General features: G+C 33.4%; 1 protein-coding gene across 3 annotated transcripts in view; it reads left to right on the top strand.

Moving 5' to 3' along the window:
- The window catches only part of CSMD3 (CUB and Sushi multiple domains 3), a 1,231,016-nt gene that overhangs the window by 449,049 nt on the left and 761,004 nt on the right, over positions 1-20,963 (top strand). The window contains exon 7 of one of the 3 annotated variants that reach the window (XM_066379369.1): positions 19,140-19,451. The exons of the other annotated variants lie outside the window; for them this stretch is intronic. Coding sequence (XP_066235466.1) covers positions 19,140-19,451 — 312 coding nt within the window. The remainder of the gene's footprint in view (positions 1-19,139; positions 19,452-20,963) is intronic. 3 annotated transcript variants of the gene reach the window in all.

The following is a 20,963-nucleotide window of genomic DNA, read 5'->3' as shown; positions in this document are numbered from 1 at the left end:
TAATAGCATTAACATTCCTAAAATTATTATGCTTGCTGTTTTTTTTGTTTGTTTGTTTGTTTCTTTTTTACAGAGATAGAGACAGAGAGTCAGAGAGAGGGATAGATAGGGACAGACAGACAGGAAGGGAGAGAGATGAGAAGCATCAATCATCAGTTTTTTGTTGTGACACTTTAGTTGTTTATTGATTGCTTTTCATATGTGCCTTGACCGCGGGCCTTCAGCAGACCGAGTGATCCCTTGCTCGAGCCAGCGACCTTGGGTCCCAGCTGGTGGGCTTCGCTCAAACCAGATGAGCCCATGCTCAAGCTGGTGACCTTGGGGTCTCGAACCTGGGTCCCCCACCTACCAGTCCGACACTCTATCCACTGTGCCACTGCCTGGTCAGGCATTATGCTTACTGTTTTGATGTCTCCTTTATTCTTTGATAATTTATCATTTATTATTTATTTACATTCAAGCCAGCAACCTTGGGTTCTTGGTATCTCCTTTATTCCTTTGATTATGTATTTATTTACACTTAAGCCAGTGACCATTGTGTCATGTTTATGATATCACACACAAGCTGGCAACCCCATGCTCAAACCAGCTACCCTGTGCTCAAGCCAGATGAGCCCACACTCAAGTCAACTACCTCGGGGTTTGAACCTGGGTCCTCTGCATCCCTGGCCGATGTTCTATACACTGCACCACCACCTAGTCAGGTTACCTTTGATTATTTTAACAAACTGGAATGCCAGGGATGAATTAAATTTCTAATAGAGTTTGTAGAAGGAAAGAAGAAAAGAAAGTGAAAGAGAGACAAAGAGAGAGGGGGGGCAATCCTCAAGAGGGAAGAGAGGAAGGCAGGCAGACAACATATTGAAACAAATGTATTATTTAAGTTAAATTTTTTATACTCATGGATTTGTAGATCTGGAATGAACCTCAATTAATTTATAGCCCAGTAATCCTATTTGGGATTTCCTGAAAGAATAATAATCATGCATTATTTTCTTTATTTCAAAAAGCATAATTAAAATTCACCCATTATAAGGCCTCCTGTATAACTAAAATATCAAATTTTCTTTGCTGAGCACTATAATTAAATTAAACTGGTGGTAGATTGGTTACCTCATGGTCATTAAAAGTGCTGATTAGCAGATGCCATGATTAAATTTTTAAAATGATCATACATTTCCTTCTGTGAAAGTGATTCAGTTTATTTGTCCATAAAAGTTTTCCCCCAGAATATTTTTAGAAAAATATAATGAAAGTAGCATTTCATGATGAAACAGTTGAGAACCACAAGTTTGGTCCAAACTCTTCATGTAATAAGTAAGGAAACTAAAATAAATAATCCACAATTTTATTCCTAATTTTAGCATTTCAGCATAGCCAATATTGGATGCAGAACTAATTTCAAAGCAGTATTTCTCACATTATAAACATTATATACAACAAATCTATGAAGTGGTATTAAAAATTTATTGTAAATAATTATATTTTTCCAAAAGCAAAAGTATAGATGTAGTCACATTATAAATAATCTTTAATTGCTGTAGGTCATTTTGTGTTAACTCAAGAAAATACACTATAATATATGTACACAATTTTAGGATTACAGAATAATATCTTCTGCAAATCATCCTCTTATTTTTCTACAGTGCAAATCTCAGTTTATGTTATTGACTGACTGTCTTTGTTTTTGTATGTGGATTTGTTTCAAGGCAAACCGTATGCAGTTTCATCTTTAAATTTTAGAAGTCATTCACCTGCATATGAAAGTATTCTGCTCTCCATCAGGAAAGGGAGACCTGCACAGATCCTATGACATTTTATAGCAGAAATGATTTTTATGAAAGAAAAATGCAATGTTGAGAACACATTTTGAAATGGAATCACCAGTAAAGGAACACTAGTGCTGACCGTTTTTGCAGAACGACTCTGGCAGTGATCGATCGTGTGGCATGCCTTAGGGCTCTGAGAACCCCAACATCCACCAAATCCTGTGCAACCTTCTAGGTCATGATGAGCATTCCACAACAGGGTTTTCAAAAAGCCTTCATTGACCGTGTTGTGAGAGATATTTTTAAATCAACAAATAATTCTATCTACCTTTGAAAAAATTGATGAACTAGATGCTCATAGGGATGGCGTTGGAAAATAGAAAAATGACAACCAGGGGAAATAACTGCAGCCTTGTCAGACTTGTGGGTTAAAAAGTCAATTATAGCCCTGGCCGGTTGGCTCAGTGGTAGAGCATCGGCCTGGCGTGCAGAAGTCCCGGGTTCGATTCCCGGCCAGGGCACACAGGAGAAGCGCCCATCTGCTTCTCCACCCCTCCCCCTCTCCTTCCTTTCTGTCTCTCTATTCCCCTCCCGCAGCCGCAGCCGAGGCTCCACTGGAGCAAAGATGGTCCGGGCGCTGGGGATGGCTCCTTGGCCTCTGCCCCAGGCACTAGAGTGGCTCTGGTCGTGACAGAGCGACGCCCCGGAGGGGCAGAGCATCGCCCCTGGTGGGCAAAGCGTCGCCCCCTGATGGGCGTGCCGGGTGGATCCCGGTCGGGGCCATGCGGGAGTCTGTCTGACTGTCTCTCCCCGTTTCCGGCTTCAGAAAAATACAGAAGAAGAAGAAAAAAAAGTCAATTATAATTTTCAATTTTGCTTTAGAGATGACTTCAGGTAACTACATTTAAGAAAAGTTTAATCTCAAGAATGCTTTTTATGCTTTCCTTCTCTGGAAATTCATCCTATCATACTACTACATTTTTCTTTTTAAGAAATATGTATATGTTTAGTTCAGAAAAGGTATGAGAGAAACATGTTGTTTATAGAGTGAGTGGAATAGAGGGACTTTTTCTGTTGCTCATGACAAGATCCAAGTATCTTTTCAAGCCTTGCACCATATCTCATGTACCAAATCCTCGTAATGTGTACTCTACCTATATATTCAGCTTAACTTTTTGTGATTTCCTGCTGGCAGTCTATGCATTACCCATACTAAATGGCCTTTATTTCCTAGAAAATAGCAGGATCTGCCTATCCTAATGGCCTTTTTAAAGAGCATACTCTGTCTGAACCATCTCTTTCTTTTTTCTTCACCTTGGAAATGTCTATGCATCTTTACACTGGTTCCAGTGTAAAACATTTTCTCCACAAATCTCTTTATTAAATTATCCCCTAGACCAGATGAATGTTTCCATTATATATTTTATAAAACCCTATATTTTATACATTTTGTCAGTTGACCATGGCTTGCAAAAACCACTTCAAGTCTTAGAGGCTTAAAACAGCAATTATTTATTGTTTTTCACAATTCTGTTTCTTGGCAGGCTGCTTCCGGGCTCATGTGTGTGGCTATATTAAGCTGGAGTGTTGACTGTGCTTCAGGGTCCAATATGGCCTCACACTAATACCATCAGCTGGGAACTGAGTTCTCCTCCTAGTGCCTCTGACCTTCTAGAGGACTGGCCATAATTGTGTATGCCAGTCTCAGGGAAACATTGTGCAGCCTAGTTGGAAGCTATAAGGCTTCTTGCAACAGAGGCTCAAAAACTCATGTGATATCACTCTGCTATACTCTTGGTCATACAGCATATCACAAGGATAGCCCAGATCAAGGTATGGGGAAATTTACTACCTCTTGATGGAGAGAGTTGCAAAGAAGTTGTGATTAACTCTAATCTAACATATCTATATATTACAATGATAATTTATTGTTGTTTTTCTTGTTTGTTTTTCTGTTCACATTATCTCTTTCAGTCATCATTGTATCCTAGCATGTAACAGTGGCTAGCAACAGCAGGAAATGTGTGTGTGTGTATCCTATATATATATATATATATATATGTATTAATTTAATAAAAATTTAGTGATACTATTGCAATTAATTTAATTTTTATTCCTGAAATATAGAATTCAAATACTTATATTTACTCTCAACATATGCTATAATATTAAATGAAAATATATATTAGTTCATAGCACAACAGATGGTGAAACATAGTTATAGAGAAAGTGAAATGCTCAATCATAATTGCATTAAGAAGCAGGATATGAACAAGATTAAGAACATGAGCTAAGGAATCTTAAAGTCCAAATAAAAGTGCCAGATCTACCAGGAATTATAATTTAATTTAATTTTATTTCATTTTATTAAGGGTAAGCTCAAATGTCACTTTGTGTTTCATAACCAGCTATTATATTAATTTGTCCATTCTATGTCTCTCCCCATTGAGTGTAATCTGTTTAGGAAGCATACTGTCTGTACTACTCACCTTTGGATCATTCAGTGCCTGGCATAGAGTGGGCACTCAATAAATTCTTGTTGAATAAGTATATAAATGAAATAATTAATGAATGAGGGAAGGAATAAATGAATGATTGGCTAAAGCCACAAACTCTTGAATGAATACCTCAGTGAATGTCCTTAATCATGTTATTTACCTTTGACTATATAAATTATAGTAATATCTGCTGTATATGAATGTTATGAATGTTGGTTATAAAATGTTTATCATGGAACTTACATGAAGCAATTGTTAGAGGCTATGAACCTTAGGACTTTGAATCAGTGGGGACTAGTTGCTTAGGACTAATTGATTCCTAGGGCAAATGTCCTCAGAGTAAACATCTACTCTCCATGAGCAATAAAATTTTGTGGGATTTAGAAGAAAGATTATCCCCATGGCGATTTTGAAGATTGGAGAAGTCCCTATAGGTAAAAGTTAAGAACTAGAAATTTACAGAAGCTTTATTTATGTCAGAAGAAGAAGAAGAAAAAGATCCAATTTAGCAACATATTTAGAGGCCCCAGGGATGATCATGTGAGTCACGTAACTGTTGAGCAGCTGATAATTTTCAAAGATAGTGAAATTAGATTACTAAGAACTGTTTTATAGAGAAAACTATAATAGTTAAAGGAGAAAATAGAACACAGAGGCATCATATAAAGCTAAAAGTAAATTATTTTTAAAAAGACAGGCTATTGGGGTATGGTGTAAATTTGCAAGTGAAACAGGTATGAAATTTAATTCACAGAGTTGTATGAGCAAGAAATATTTCTTTGTCCTATTAAATTTAAATAAATAAGAGAGACCCCATTGTACCTGAAGGGAAGAAAATGATATCTAGGTCATTTGGCGTGAGGGTAGAAGAAACATTGGTACTTTCATCTTCCTCTGAGTTGCACAAGAATCCAAGGAGGTTTTGTAGTGCCTGGACAGTGGGGAGAACGGCACCCACCGTCACTGTCCTAGCCCACGTTTCCCATGAAGGCGGCTGATCTGGTGCTTCCTGTGACAAGACTGCATGGGAATCTTAGTCAAAGGTGACAGTCCAGGTGCTGGACCCTTCCACTTTCTGCAATGCTGTAGGGAGGGTGTATATATATCATTGCCTCTCCTGCACTTTCAAGCTCTATCCTTAGTCATTGCCTATTGCCTATCACTTGATGTAATCCCTGAAGAGAAGGAGACTCTCAGTAAATGAAAGCCATGGAGAGCTCTTAGAGAGAACAGCTTTCACTCTCCCTTTTTTTCTTTTTTGACAGATACAGAAAGAGTGTCAGAGAAAGGGATAGATAGGGATGGACAGACAGACAGAAAGGGAGAGAGATGAGAAGTATCAATTTTTCATTGTGACACCTTAGTTGTTCATTGATTGCTTTCTCATATTTGCCTTGATCGTGGGGCTATAGTAGACGAAGCAACCCCTTGCTCAAGCCAAAGACCTTGGATCCAAGCTGGTGAGCTTTGCTGAAACCAGATGAACCCGCACTCAAGCTGGCGACCTTGAGGTCTCAAACCTGGGTCGTCTGCATCCCAGTCCGATGCTCTATCCACTGCACCACCGCCTGGTCAGGAGAGAGCAACTTTCTCTTTAAGCCCTGTAGAACCACTCTCCCCTGAGAAAAGGGAATTCCACGAAGGGATATGGTAACAGACATTTATAAGAAAAAGAGGTGATAGGAAGGAAATGTAATGAAAATCAAGCATACAAAAATTACAACTTGATTCAGACACAAATGTTTATATTGTGTATTGTAGTGGGGGTGGTAAGTAGATATATACTAATTTCACAGAATTTAGTTTTGTGGTCTGAAATTAAACAGTTTGGATCCAAATCCTAACTCTTCCACCTACTAGCAATTTGAGTCAGTGTATGTTTTGAAACTGCTCTCAGCTTTAATATCCTTGGCTGATAGGTATTTTTGAGGATGAAATGAATAAAGACTATGTAGAATATAATAAATGCTCAGCAAATCTGGGTTGTTCTTTATAACATGTTTAAGTAATTCTGTTATTTAGGCCTTTGAAGTAAACATGTCAGAATGGCCAATACATTTAATAGTGTCTTAATTTCCTCTATTCAGAAATTTGGGAAGACATAAAGAAACCATTCTACAAGAGGAGCAAACCTCCATCATCCTTATATGAGTTAAAAGTATACTTTAAGAAAATGATGTAGTTATTTTTTCTCTATATATGCACGCACATACCCCACAAAAACATATATGCACATATATGCACATATATCATATATATGTATATATGGTCTTGTTATATATAGTCTCTATCAGCTTTTCCTCTCTAAATATGTCATATAACTCATATATGCATAATTTGTATTATATAGTTCATGTATGTATAAATTTATATATATAATTATATATAAAAATAATATTATAGGGGAGAGAGAAAAATGAGTTTTCTCCTGCTCATCTTGTATTTTGTATCATCTGAAAAAACAAGAATGGGGAAAGTAATAAGTAAAAGGACTTGATAATTTGAGAATAGTCAATTTATTCAGTATTTGTTGACATTTCTAGTACTTTGATACAATTCATTCTTGCTGTAAATATGTTCAATTCAGATTTCAGTGGTTTGAAGCATTGCTAAGAAAACTGGCATGTTTTGTGTGTCCTGTTGACCTTAAAGTTAAAAAGCTACTATTTTACCAGCAAAATATGTTTATTTGGGAGTAGCCAAGAATTGCAATTTGGGACAAGCAAGCTATAACAAAAGCCATTGGTAAGTCTAGCAAACAAAGGAGAGGAACATTGGTTTCTAGGAGAAAAGGAGGAAATTAGGATGAGTTGTTTTAAATGAAAGTTTGTTGGAGAAAAGTGTGAGTTCAGGGAGATGGCAGTTTCTCGCTGGTGAATGTGCTGGGGTTGTTGATTTCTTGTAGACAATGCAATGTACAGTTTATCTTTCCTTGTTGGGGCCTATAATTGATCATTTTATTATTATTATTCAGTGTGAGGAGAGGAGGCAGAGACAGACTCAAGCATGCGCCCACAGAGGGATCTACCCAGCAAGCCCACTAGTGATGGATGCTTTGCCCATCTAGGGCTTTGCTTTGTTGCTCAGCAACCGAGCTCTTCTTAGTGCCTGAGGCAGAGGCCATGGAGCTATCTTCAGCACCCAGGCCCAACTCACTTCAATTGAGCCATGGCTGCAGGAGGGAAAGAGAGAGAGAAAGAGGTGAGAAGGGAAGGGGTAGAGAAGCAGATGGTCACCACTATGTGCTCTGGCTGGGAATCAAACCCAGGACATCCACACACCAGGCTGACACTCTACCACTGAGCCAACTGTCCAGGGACTAATTGATCATTCTTTTCTGTTGACTCTTCCACTGGAGTCTATAATCAACAGTTCTTACTGTGATGGAACATCCAGTGATACTATGTGAGAGCTCCCACTTCAAGCCTCCTGATTCCATATTAGTGAGGTTTCCCTTTATTTTCACAGTCACTTATAAATTTAATTCTCAGTATGTGTTCTTCCTCAAGTATAGAATATAAATTTTTTTAAATTTTTTTAATTTTATTTATTCATTTTTAGAGAGGACAGAGAGAGGGAGAGAGAGACAGAGAGAGAAAGAAGGGGGAGGAGCTGGAAGCATCAACTCCCATATGTGCCTTGACCAGGCAAGCCCAGGGTTTTGAACCGGCAACCTCAGCGTTTCCAGGTCGATGCTTTATCCACTGCGCCACCACAGGTCAGGCTAGAATATAAATTTTATAATAAGTAAAAGGTTAAACTAGAATATTTGCTCTTTTTAATACTAAAAAGGACTTAAATGTGAATAAGGACTTAAATGTGAATAAAAGGACTTCACACACCTTATTCAAATGATCTTCTTTTAATTTCTCTTCATAAGAAAAAGCCACTTGCATGAATTTGGTAGAGGAGTTCTTATGATGTCATGTCTATTCTCTGTCATTCCCTAAGTTTTCACAGGATCAGTCAAAGCACATTTAAATCAGAAGGTTCAATGTTTGTTTATAGTTTTTACTTGGTATGCAGAAAACTTTCAGAGTTTGTCAGTTGGAATTATTTTCAAAATACAGTTTCAAAATAATATATAGAATTCCTGGTTGAATATAAATATGAGATAAACAATGGATTTTCAAAATTATGAATGTGTCCCAAGCATTTCACAGGATATACTTTAGAAAAAAATATCGTTTACCTGGCATTCAAATGAACTGAGTGCTCTGTGTTTTTGATATGCTAAATCTGGCAACCCTATTTCAAGGTGCTCCTAGTCATCTGGTTGAATTAGCTAAACATTTTTCATGCCTTTAGTTCATATTTCTCTAATATCTTCTCTGTATTTCAGCAATTACAGTCTTTCTAAACTAACATCTTTTCATATCAATGTCCTACTTAAAAATGTCTGTCAGTACTTTGTCTTTTCAAACTAAGTTAAAATTTTCTCTCTTAGCGCATTGGTTCATGCCTCTCACATCTGCTATGGCTCTTAAATTCCTGCAAACCAAATAATTTGCAATTGCCTAAGCATGACTTGCCTTTTCTCCTGCCATGCCTTTTATCTAAGCTGTTATCTTTGACTAGGATGTTCTTCATATATTTAACACACCAAAATCTCACCTTTTAAGCTCAATTCCAATACCTCTTCTACTATTCCAACTTTTGAAGCCTTGCTGAGGGCTTTCCTGCTGTAGTGTCATAGTTCTAGGTGTATTCTTTATTGATAATATCACATGGCTCTGAATCTTTAAATGCATGGCAGTTTATTTGCAAGGTAGGATGGATGGATGGATGGATATATATATAAAAGATATATATATATATATATACACACACACACACACACGTGTTGTGTGTGAAAGAGTGTGTGTACTTGTGTTTGTGCATAGTAGTTGGTTAACTCATGTTTGTGAAGTAGAAAAGAAGGAAGATGAAAATTTATATTGTAGTCATATTTAAAATGCTACTGAAACACAGAAGAGGAAGAGCTCTTACTTTGCTTGCTTATAGAAAGGATGTGGAATAGAGAGATTCATTCAGTATATAACAGTGGCTTCCTCTGTAATGAATACAAGATAAGGTTTTGTTTGTTTTTTCCACATCTACAAAGATATAAAAACACAAGTCATTTGCTAAATCTCTTGTTCATGTTTCACTCTTATTTTTCCCATCTTTCCAAGTAACTTTTGCTCTAAATGAGATGGAATTTTGCTGTATTTAAAATACAAACTTATGTATCTCTTCCACAGAGAAGATTTGAGTAAAGGAAGCTCTAATTAATCTTCTGAATTATGTAACCCAGAAGCTCAAACTCTCTACTCCTTGAGTGGAGAGTGTCAGAGAAAGCTGGCCAGATATCACAATGTTAAAAATTAACAGATGATTTTTGAGATCCTTCTTAATCAGTTCCCCACATTTTATCTCTAACACCATTATTTCCATAATCAAACTAAAGAACTAAATGATACTTGAAGTCAAATTCCAATGTAAATCTCAGAAATTATTATCATAATATTTATGCCTTACTTTTATTGATGGTATTAAAAGATAGTATTTTTACTTACTGTCTTCAAATAATTTTTTTTTGTAAAAAGAATTTAGCAGGTTAACTACATAAAGAAATATGAAGATTTACCTTTCAATATGAAAATATATATTTTAAAAAGCACGCCATATAATTATATTTTATACTCTAATACATAATGTATAATACATTTTCCCTTTCCAGTTAATGGTATCCTTTGATGTTAACTTTGTAGGTTTTTTACCATTTCTGAAGTTTTTTCTTCCTATAACATGCTACATTTCTAAGTCAAAACTGGTATTTATTTTAAAGCAAATCATTCCCATAACCAAGTCATTAGCTAATATAGAATAACAAGTGTTTCAAAGACTGTATGATGCAGAAAACTGACTTAGTAGGCTGAGTTTCTTATCAGGCTGCTCTACTTCAGTATATTTATGCAGACTCTCACCAGTTGTTCAGCAACCTTTCCACAATCAATAACAGAAGTGTCTTTTCTCCAGAATGTCAGCCCTTTCTAAACTGCCCACACCTCCCCTGTAACCCATCTGTTAATAATGAACCTAGTTTCTCCAATAATAACAATCACATGAGATCAGATACCAAATTATGAGAAATGCCTCAGCAATGATCTTACTGAAAGCTTCACATTTCTTCCCAAAACATATATTTCTCAAACTGCCCCTGTTTTTTATTCTTTAAAATAAACAAATTCAAATTAAACAGTTAAGCAATTACTGTAGTGTAGGTAGTTCTCTCAACCAGGAAGGTACTTCTCTGATTGTAAGATCTTGAGAGGGCAATACCTAATAGAGCATCTGTTTAGTAGCATCTGTGTACACAGAAAGAAAGATGTGGGGGTAAGGCTAGCTCCTTGGTTTCCTCTAAATCATATCACACATATTATCCTAGCATTGTGTGTGATTTATAATTTAGGCATTAAAAAAAAAAAGAGGAACACTTACAACTAATTAAAAATGATGAATCCCTCCCAAACTAAAAAGTTGTTATAGAATTAAGTAGAGCAGGGGTCTGCAAACTACGGCCCTTGGGCCACATGCAGCCTCCTGAGGCCATTTATCTGGCCCCCGCTGCACTTCCGGAAGGGGCACCTCTTTCATTGGTGGTCAATGAAAGGAGCACATTGACCATCTCATTAGCCAAAAGCAGGCCCATAGTTCCCATTGAAATACTGGTCAGTTTCTTGATTTAAATTTACTTGTTTTTTATTTTAAATATTGTATTTGTTCCCGTTTTGTTTTTTTACTTTAAAATAAGATATGTGCAGTGTGCATAGGGATTTGTTCATAGTTTTTTTTATAGTCTGGCCCTCCAACGGTCTCAGGGACAGTGAACTGGCCCCCTGTGTAAAAAGTTTGGGGACCCCTGAAGTAGAGGATACACATGGATATAGTCACATAGTCAAAGTAAGTAGGATTCGGACATTATCAGCTAGGTTAGTTAGAATAAAGTCATTCCTTATTCTTTCTTTCTATGATGATTGGAGCAAAGCATAACCTCGCCAGTGCTTTACTCTTTGTTCTTTCTGTTCTCTTCTTCACCATATGAAATATCATCATTATAAAATAAAATTTTGGGGGGATCCTGGCAAGTTTGCTCAGTGGTAGAGTGTCAGCCCAGTATGTGGAAGTCTCAGGTTCAAATCCCAGTCAGGGCACATAGGAGAGGTGACCATATGCTGCTTTATTCCTCTTCCTTCTCCTTCTCCTTTTCTCTCTCTCTCTCTCTCTTTCTCCCCTGCCCACACCTGTGGCTTGATTCTTTGAGCAAAGTTGGCCTCAGGCACTGAAGATGGCTACATGGTCTCACATCAGGTTCTGAAATAGCTTGGTTGCTGAGCAACAGAACAGTGGCCCCAGATGGGCAGAGCATTGCCCCCTAGGGGTCTTGCCAGGTGGATTCCTCTGATCAACATTCAGGAGTTTGTCTTTCTGCCTCCCTGCTTCTCACTTAATAATAAAAATAAAATATTTGGGGGGGGGGGGGGTTCTGGGGATGAAAGAAAAGGAAAATGCTATTCTTGTTTGAGAAAATATAAATACAAACATAGTAACATAGATGTTCTTGAATGTTTCTTCCTCTTCTTTTTATTTCTATTTGACCACATACAATATAAATTGCAATTATAATATAATTGAACATATCTGGATAGATTCAGTTTTTTATAATTATATTCTTAAAATACATTCAACACAAAATAAATATTAATTAAACATAATATAAAATGTTTGTTTGTTTTTGAGAAATAAGAGAGAAGTACGTTTAGCCACATTCATTTCTCCCACATACATCTATTAAACATTCAAGAGGAAATGGGAAATATACACATATAAGACATGATCTTTACTTTCAAACATTATTAATACATATTGATTATCACAGAATTCAAGCTCTGAAAGTAAAGGATTTCCTGATGTAATACTTTTGAATAAAAAATATATAGTATTCTTTTTTTTCTAATAATGTCTTTAAATATTCCATGAAAACTGGCAACAATTGCACAAGATTTTTTATGGAAGAAACTAATTAAGTGCGTACTAACCTACATTTTGTTTCCAGAATACAAACGCTTCTACTATAGCTAAGAGATAAGAGCTGCAACAAGAAAAAGTCTAAAACTGCAGGGTTCTAGATGGTATTAGGAAGGTGTGGAGGGGCATTTTATGCCTTTCCCTATTCTTATGAAATGTGACAAGGATGCCTAGAATCTCTTTCAAAATCCTGATCTCAAGTCCTGTTGTCAGTATTGTAACTTTATGGAAGGATCTTATGCTTAGGTAAAAAAGCACACAAACAAACAAACAAAAAAACAGAACAAGACACTAAACTTCGGTTTGTATTTCATGGATATTTATTCCTGTGAGTGGTATGTGTGTTTATGGTTGGGCACTGTAAAACTGTCATTGAAGTCCCACCATTACACATAGTCAAGCCTTCCAAAATGTATGAAAAATAGTGATAAGATGCTGAAGCTTATTTGTGATAATTCATTTTAATCAGCTTGCTGAAGCAAGAAATGGTCCTTCAAGGGGAAGAATATCTTCAAGACTTACAATCCTCTACTTAAAATAAATTTCCACAAGCATGCTCTTTTTCTAAGAAATGATATGCTTGTTCTCTCATATTTTTATGACAATACTGTGATGATATTTAGTATAACATTAATACATTTACTACATATAATATATATGTTATATATAGCACATATAACATGTATTTGCTGCATATACCATATATATAATATGATATGATTGATATGTGTGTACATATATATATAGATAGATAGTTTTGTCATCATTGACTAACAAGGTACTCTCTACATGCTTTCTGAAGCTTTTAATTTTTTATATTTCATTTAAATAAAGGCATTTATTGTTGTTTGGTATCAGAGCTTAATCAAAATTTCAAAATTTCAAATAAGAGTTTCTTACCTTGAATGTAAACACTTGACATTAATACATATTTTGTTGAGTGGTTTTATAATCATTATTTACTCATATTAAGTGGGGATTTAGTAAATGCCTGATTGAATCTAATCTTGCTATCATAAGTTTTAGCTCAGATTGCAAAAAATTATTCATTCACATTTTATATTAAATCAGCAAGATCAGTTGTACTTGATTATCAGTTACAACTCTATTTGCAAACTTAATATTGATTTTTTTATTTAATGCTTAGAAATTTAAATAGAAATATTAACATAAATAGAAACAAAAATATATATTGATACACCTATCAATTGAGAAATAGTCTATATTTAAACTCTCAATTCTCTTTAAATTAGCACATACCTAATTTAATTAATTCATGTTCTTAGAAAAAGTTTTACTTGTGTTACTGATATTATGTTTTTACTCCACAATGATCAACATTTTTTCATATTTTAGTATATAAGAAATCTGAATGCAGGTGGTAGCATTTGTGCATTGCCATGCTATAGTTTAATTTGCTGATGTTCTCTTTCTTAAAGGTGCATCTATCCTATAATCAAGAGTATCTTATACTCATTATATTAGATATTTAAAGATTACAATTGTGTAGTTTCAAAATCAATTTAGCATTTTAGTTTAAATTCAGAAGTTTATCATATCAGTGTAGACCAAATTTTTAAAACAAGTTTGCAAACAATTTTTTTCAGTATTGTTCACTTAAAACTCTAGATAGAGAATTTTGTATTAGATAACAATTAATCATAAGTAGATTATTTATATTTTATACTCTAAGGGCTACTTTCCATTTTAGTTTTCCCATCTTTTTCTAAGTTAAATATTTATACTACATACACTTTCACCACTCTATGCAGGTTTTGAAATACTGGAATTAATAATGTTTAAAATGAAAAATACTTATCTTCCCAACTATAATATGCTTCCTGAAAATTGTAATATGTAACAAACTTTGTTTTACCTTATTCCTTATATTTTTATTAATTTTCAATAAAAATAAGTTATAGGCATGTTCTTATAAGTTCAATGTAAGTAATATTAAATAAAATTAAAAACCAATGTACAAATTAAATTACATGTGCTAAAGGTTATAGAATTTTGAAATTATGGTTCAAATAGAATTGTTGCATTAGTTGTATTTAGGTTTTATTTTGATATTATTTTGTATATATTTTTGCATGTTTTCATGTTAATGTTTTGCATTTCTCTTCATTAAATATCATAATGCCATGAAAGTATTCACTTAGAATTATTTTGTTAATTAAAATTTTATTCAAATGTTTTATTTGAAATACTAAAATTAATGGAACAGAATATATGTTTTTACATAAATAGCATGCCAAACAAATATCTAAAAGCTACATCTTTGAATATGCAATTATCTTTAACTGTACTTATATAAATAGATATATAAATATATGACCATCCACTTATATCTCTAGCAACATATTCTGTTCTTAATTCTGTGATGAGTTAGACAATAATTATAAAGAAAAGTAGCATATTAAAATATATATACATATAAAATACTAAAATATAATCAAGAAGAAATTGAAAATCAATTATGATATAAGTATTCAGTAAATGTTCTAAATTACACATTTATTATTTTTTATGAATTATGGTTAGTCTTTTGCAGATATATTGCTGAAGTAAAAATGCCTTCAAAAACATAATTTTATTCATAACAAAATCTAAATGTAATATTGTAAATATCACTATTAAACAAATTATCCAGTTAACATGTGTAATGTGTGTCATTTTCCATTATCATAATTCCTAAAATCACATGGAGTTATAATTTCTAGATAGAAGCATGCTTATATATGTAAACCATTTCATTTATTTTTGTTATATTGGGAAGTGTCTCATTAAAGGATATTAAATATTTTAGATATCTGTTTATATTGTAAACATCTAATTTTATATATATTTCAAGCAATTTAATGAAAGGATAATCTTATGTGATAGACTACATCTTGTATACATGATTTGATTTTAAATGAAGAATAGATTTTCTGAATGTACATTATTTTCCTTAATTTTTGTTGTATGTCTTATATGCATTTAATACTGTGCTACTAAAGATAATGTTTACATAACTGTGTGGCATACTAAATTTTTTTTAAAGTTAATACCACTATATATTTTAATTTTAGATTAGTTGTATTACATATTTACCATTGGATTATTGTGATTCTTAACTCTAAGCCTTTTTTACAATATTGATAATTACCTCATAAAGCAATATGTATGCAAAAATGTTTATTGTTTTTAAATTGTTATATGATATTTTTACAATTTAAAAATCTGTGTTTCACACACTGCTGTTACTGTGGTGGTACCAAAATCATTATTCTAAATTGGTCTCCATTTTGATTAAATAATTATGTCATATATGATATAACTATGATAGAGAATGGTTTTATTGCCTTAAAAGGAAATCAATGCTATTTCTTTGTAGTTCCACAGTATATATCATACATACCTAAATAAAATTAAATGCACTTCTACCTCCTGAACTTATAAAACATAACTGCATTTCACTCTAGCAATTTGGACATTCTAAGTAAACCTATTTCATACTAACAGTGTAAGATTTCTTATTTTGGGAATGATGACAAAAATCTTAAAGTAGCTCCTATTACTTATCTACAGATTCCACACTTTTTCAAAATGATGTTTTTGAAATTTAAAAACAAAATTATTCATTTTTTCTTCCTTTGAAATGATCATCCTTGAATCATTATATTGTTTGAAATTATATTGCTTGGCCATGTTGAAAATGTTAATCATATTTCATTAATGAAATGTATCCCATTTATAAAGGGTAATATTATTACAGCATTATTTAATCAATTCATTAGTTATTTCTTTTGAGAAATATTTTTTGAATATTTACTAGGTACCAGGCAGTATACTAGAATATTAGTGATTCAGTAAAGAATAGGATATATAAAAACCTCAGCCTTCAGGGAGCTTGCATTCTAGTTTGGGGAGGAAAGAATGTCATCGTGGAATTTAAGTAAAGCATGTGAACAGGTTATAAAATATCTGGCTAGACTATGGTTATTAAAGAAATGGGGTTTTCAGTGCTGTATTCCAGTGGTAGTCAACCTGGTCCCTACCGCCCACTCTTGGGCATTCCAGCTTTCATGGTGGGTGGTAGCAGAGCAACCAAAGTATAAATAAAAAGATAGATTTAACTTTAGTAAGTTGTTTTATAAAGATTTATTCTGCCAAACTTAGTGAAAATTCGACATAAAGTACTTGGGAAGTAATTATTATTATATGCTTTAACTTGCTGTAACTCTGCTTTATAAATTATATAAAGTAAAGTTACTTCCCTACTTTATAAATCACCATTACTGTGGAACCATTAGGCTGTTAGAAAATTTTGCTACTAACAGAGATACAAAAGTGGGCGGTAGGTATAAAAAGGTTGACTACCCCTGCTGTAGTCCAACATTACACCTTGTTGTGCACTCAGGTCAAGAAAATAGTAACCACTATTAGAAGTAGAGTTCTGTTATTGAGGATTTTTTAAGATTGGGATTGCTAGAACATCCTTGGTTTAAATTCTACCAAAGATCAGCTCTAACTCTCAAATGTGGTCAGGAACTGTATTTATTTTTTGGTGTCTTCAAGAAAATAGGTTTGGAATTGGTCTGTAGGTCTTGAAGATTAAAGAAGCAATGTAGATACATTTCCAAGAATTGCCACAGATTTATTGACCTAGTTACAAGAGATCATTTAGGCGTAGTTGTAATCACTTCAGTGATGGTATAATAGCTATTCAGTTTAACACTTTGCTAAAGGTAAGAACACTGGGATTTGACACAGGTACATACTTCATTATTTTTCATATTTTCAGATTACATATGGCAACATATTTATAGTTAAATGGTTTTCTTTTAAAAAGTAAACCTAAAAGCCTGGAAATTATAATAAAGTTATGAAAAGTTTTAAAGAATTAGTTTTGCATTCTGATTTTGTACTTCCTTTCAAAAAAATGGAAGGTGCAATTAAATTCCCCAAGAAAGTAATATGTATCAGGTAATTGTTTTTATAGTAAAGAGTACATGGGCATCCCAGGAGTCTGATTTACCTGAGGTCAGTTACTGAACATTAGTAGTGTAAGCATAGTTATTGCTTAAGCATGGGAATAAAGAAAATCTTTACTAAATATTAGCTTAGTAAATAATAGCCGCCAATTTGCATAACCAATATGAGTTGAGTAGATTCTAATCTTCACAAAATACCTTAGATAAATATTCAGTAACAACTCTTTTTCTAATTTCTACCTTAAAATATATTAAAAGTCTTTAAAATAATCTGACATTTGTTATAGTTAATTTACCCTTAGCCAGATCCAAATACAATCATCATTTAACTTTTTTGAATTTCTAAATCAAATTAACACATGATAGGATAACTTAGGCTGAAGGAGTTAGTAGCAGACACACATCCCTCTACTTGTTTACAGATGAGTGGGTCTCATGTTTGACTGCTTTTTTGAGTTTAAAACAGAAAACAGAATTATTTGTTCTGCTAATCTAACCTGCCTACAAAAAGACAAAAAAAAAAAAAAAAAAAAAAAATTGGAGCATACCAAAAACACAGTAAGCAAAATAGCTATTTCCTTGCAGAGTGGTTAAAATATCTCTATATATTTACTGTCCAAAATTCTAATTACATTGTAGACAGAAGTTTTAAGGTTAGTTTATTGAAAAGGCATGTATATGAAGGCATATGTCACTCATTGGCTATAAAAACTATTCAGAAGGTTTCTAACCAGGACTTGACTGCTATTTCTAATTGGTAGCTATATCTCTAAAATTTAATAATTTTTTTTTCATGTAAACTATTTTAGCTCTCAAGATTCTTTTAAATGTATCTTCATTCAGTTTCATGCACCTATTATAAGTTTACCTTTTTTTTTCATTATGAAAGTTATTTACTATCAAAGACAATCTTTAAAAAAAATTAAGTGAAAAAAAAACTAATATGGCATCTTTAAAACATTATTTTAAATTATAATGAAACTTTAGTAATAAGGTTAAAGACGAGGAGAGAGGTATATATTGTTAAATGCTTATGAGATATTTTGAAATTAGCAATCATTTTTAAAACTAGTTTTATAATAATTAATATTCCAAGGTAATCTAGTTGATTTTCAATCAGTTGATTTTTTCAGTTACTTTTAACTGATTTTTAAAATAAGAATTAAAAAATTTTCAATTTTAAAAACTACTTTAGCATAAAGAAAAAAAATCACCCAAATTAAAAAACAACTCACTAAATCTAAAGTATATGTAGATCATGTTGGCTGCTTTCTGGCAAATGAGGTAAAGATAGACATTTCCATAGAGCAGTTATTCCAGGGTTTCATTTTCTTAAGTCATTTTATTTTTCTTTTTGTCTTTGATTTTAATTCTCCTTCATTTGCTTGTCTTAAAATAGATTATTTTGATACTTCTCCCAGAAACTATGAAGATAGATGGCACAGACTATTCAAAGCATTCTTTTGAGAAAAGTGTGGTTACATAGTTACTATTCTGTCAAAACTTGTCACTTGCTTGGCCTGAGTCGCTAAAATTTATCTGTAGATAACTAACAAAGAAGATCGGTTTGCTATTTCGCACACCCCCCCATGTGTTATAGTTCAAATATGATGTATTTGTTTATAATATATATTCATAGGTTGATTTATACAAACCACCATCAGGTCTGGTTGCTTCCCGTTTTAGTGACATGTTTGTGTTTTGCCTTTTCATGTTGATTATTCTTAAGGTAATAGAAGGGAATATAATTTATTAAACTGATCAGAAAAAGTAATCAAAATTCAAAAGAAAAAGTTAGCATCTAGTGCTACTGTGTCCCACAGGTTCTTCTACATTGGCCCACACTACCTCCACTGGTGAGTTAGAGGAGCATAACAGGACTACCACTGGTGCTATTGCTGTTGCTAGCACATCTGCAGATGTTACTGTATCCAGTGTTACAGCTGTCACCATCCATAGACTTTCCGAGGAACAGCGAGTGCAAGTTCTGAATCTCAGAAATGCAGGTCTGGACCCCAACACGTCCAAGGACGGGCTCTCTCCTCATCAAGCAGATACACAAAGTACAAGGAGAAGACCAAGAAATGCTGAACAGATAGAAAGAACTAAAGAGCTTGCAGTTGTTACTCATAGAGGTATTGGATGTTATTTTACTTGTGCCCATTTAGTTGCAGCCAAAGTTATATTTTGGTAATGATTCTAATTAGAAAATGAACTGCAGCACAGCCAGGATGTAGGATGCTAAAGAAAGAGTTCAAAGTAGTAGCTGAAAAATATAGAAAGTACTTGTCAAAAACCTGAATAATTTTAAAGCACAGAAAATAAAATAATCAAAGTGCAATGGATACGTGAAAGGGGTGGGGGTAAAAGCAGGGGGTGAAGAATGTATAAAAAGAGTAGTAAAGACAAGTACTAAATACCTCTTTCTTACTACATACCAGTTATGATGTCCAGATAACAGGGAAACAAAATAGCCAGTTTCTATTAATAAGTGCACATGTTTACACGTGGGTGATTTATCCCTATGTAGTGATTTTCAGTATTTGCATGAGATTTTTATGCTACACCAATAAATGCTAGCTAATGATTGAGAAAATAGACAATTTTGGAAAAATAGAAACAATATATCTGCTGATTGTTTTGCAAAGCTTACTCTTCTATTTCTAAATTAGCTATTGCCTGACCCCTATGATTATACTGAAAACAGATTCTCATTTTGTAAAAGTCATAGCTATTCATTGACATTATGGCTCTAAATTTAAATATTCCTTAACTTCCTAATTTAATTTTTAGAGAAAAAACATCACAAAGTCAAATTTCATATTAATAATTTTCTAATCAATTAATATTACCCTGCCTACCTTTCACAAAATTAGGGAGTGTAGCAAGCATATTTTTTTCTATTTATTGGTAGCAAGTTTCATTTAGAGGTTTAGGAAAAATCAATGTAGTGTCAAAATATAAATGGATTTCATTTATATCAATAATGTATCAGTGAAAATATTAATTAATTGAACATATTTCAACTACAAAATATCTAGTCCAACTCTGATTCAAACTCATTATCTTATATTCTCTAAAATAGTTATGGTTTATGTAGTGCAGTTAGGAATGGTTTACGCAGAACATGCTATAAGTAATAAAAAAACATTTAGTGCTTATCACACAATAGAGCCAAATTTTTTAATTGGAATTAGCAGACATCAAAGCAGCATTTTTTTTAAAGTAATGTTAGCTTAACCAAAATGCCTGAAATTCCTACTGAGTACCATGCTCTGATCTATGGGAAATAAAGATAAATAATACAGGGCCCCTTCCTTTAGGAGAGTGACATGTAGTGGAGGACATAGAGAAACCCGTCACAGGGATACAAGGAAAATTTCTGAAGCTCAAGGCTGATCACTGTACTAAAGATCTTATAGCATGTGCAGGCAGTAAGTATAATACAGACCTAATTGCTTAACTGCTCTAGATATTTTAGAGCAAAAATAATTTTTCTTCTAATATAATCTCCACAATGTCGTCAGAATTATCTTCTAAAAATGAAAGTTTGATCACATCACTCCACTGCCGTCAGGTTTCCAGTGATTTCCTAATGACCACAGGAATAAAATCAAGACTTGGTGATAAACCACAGGAACTTTCAT

The sequence above is a fragment of the Saccopteryx leptura genome, chromosome 3 (assembly GCF_036850995.1).
Source record: "Saccopteryx leptura isolate mSacLep1 chromosome 3, mSacLep1_pri_phased_curated, whole genome shotgun sequence".
NCBI lineage: Eukaryota > Metazoa > Chordata > Mammalia > Chiroptera > Emballonuridae > Saccopteryx > Saccopteryx leptura.
This window is presented reverse-complemented; position numbering and strand designations above follow the sequence as displayed.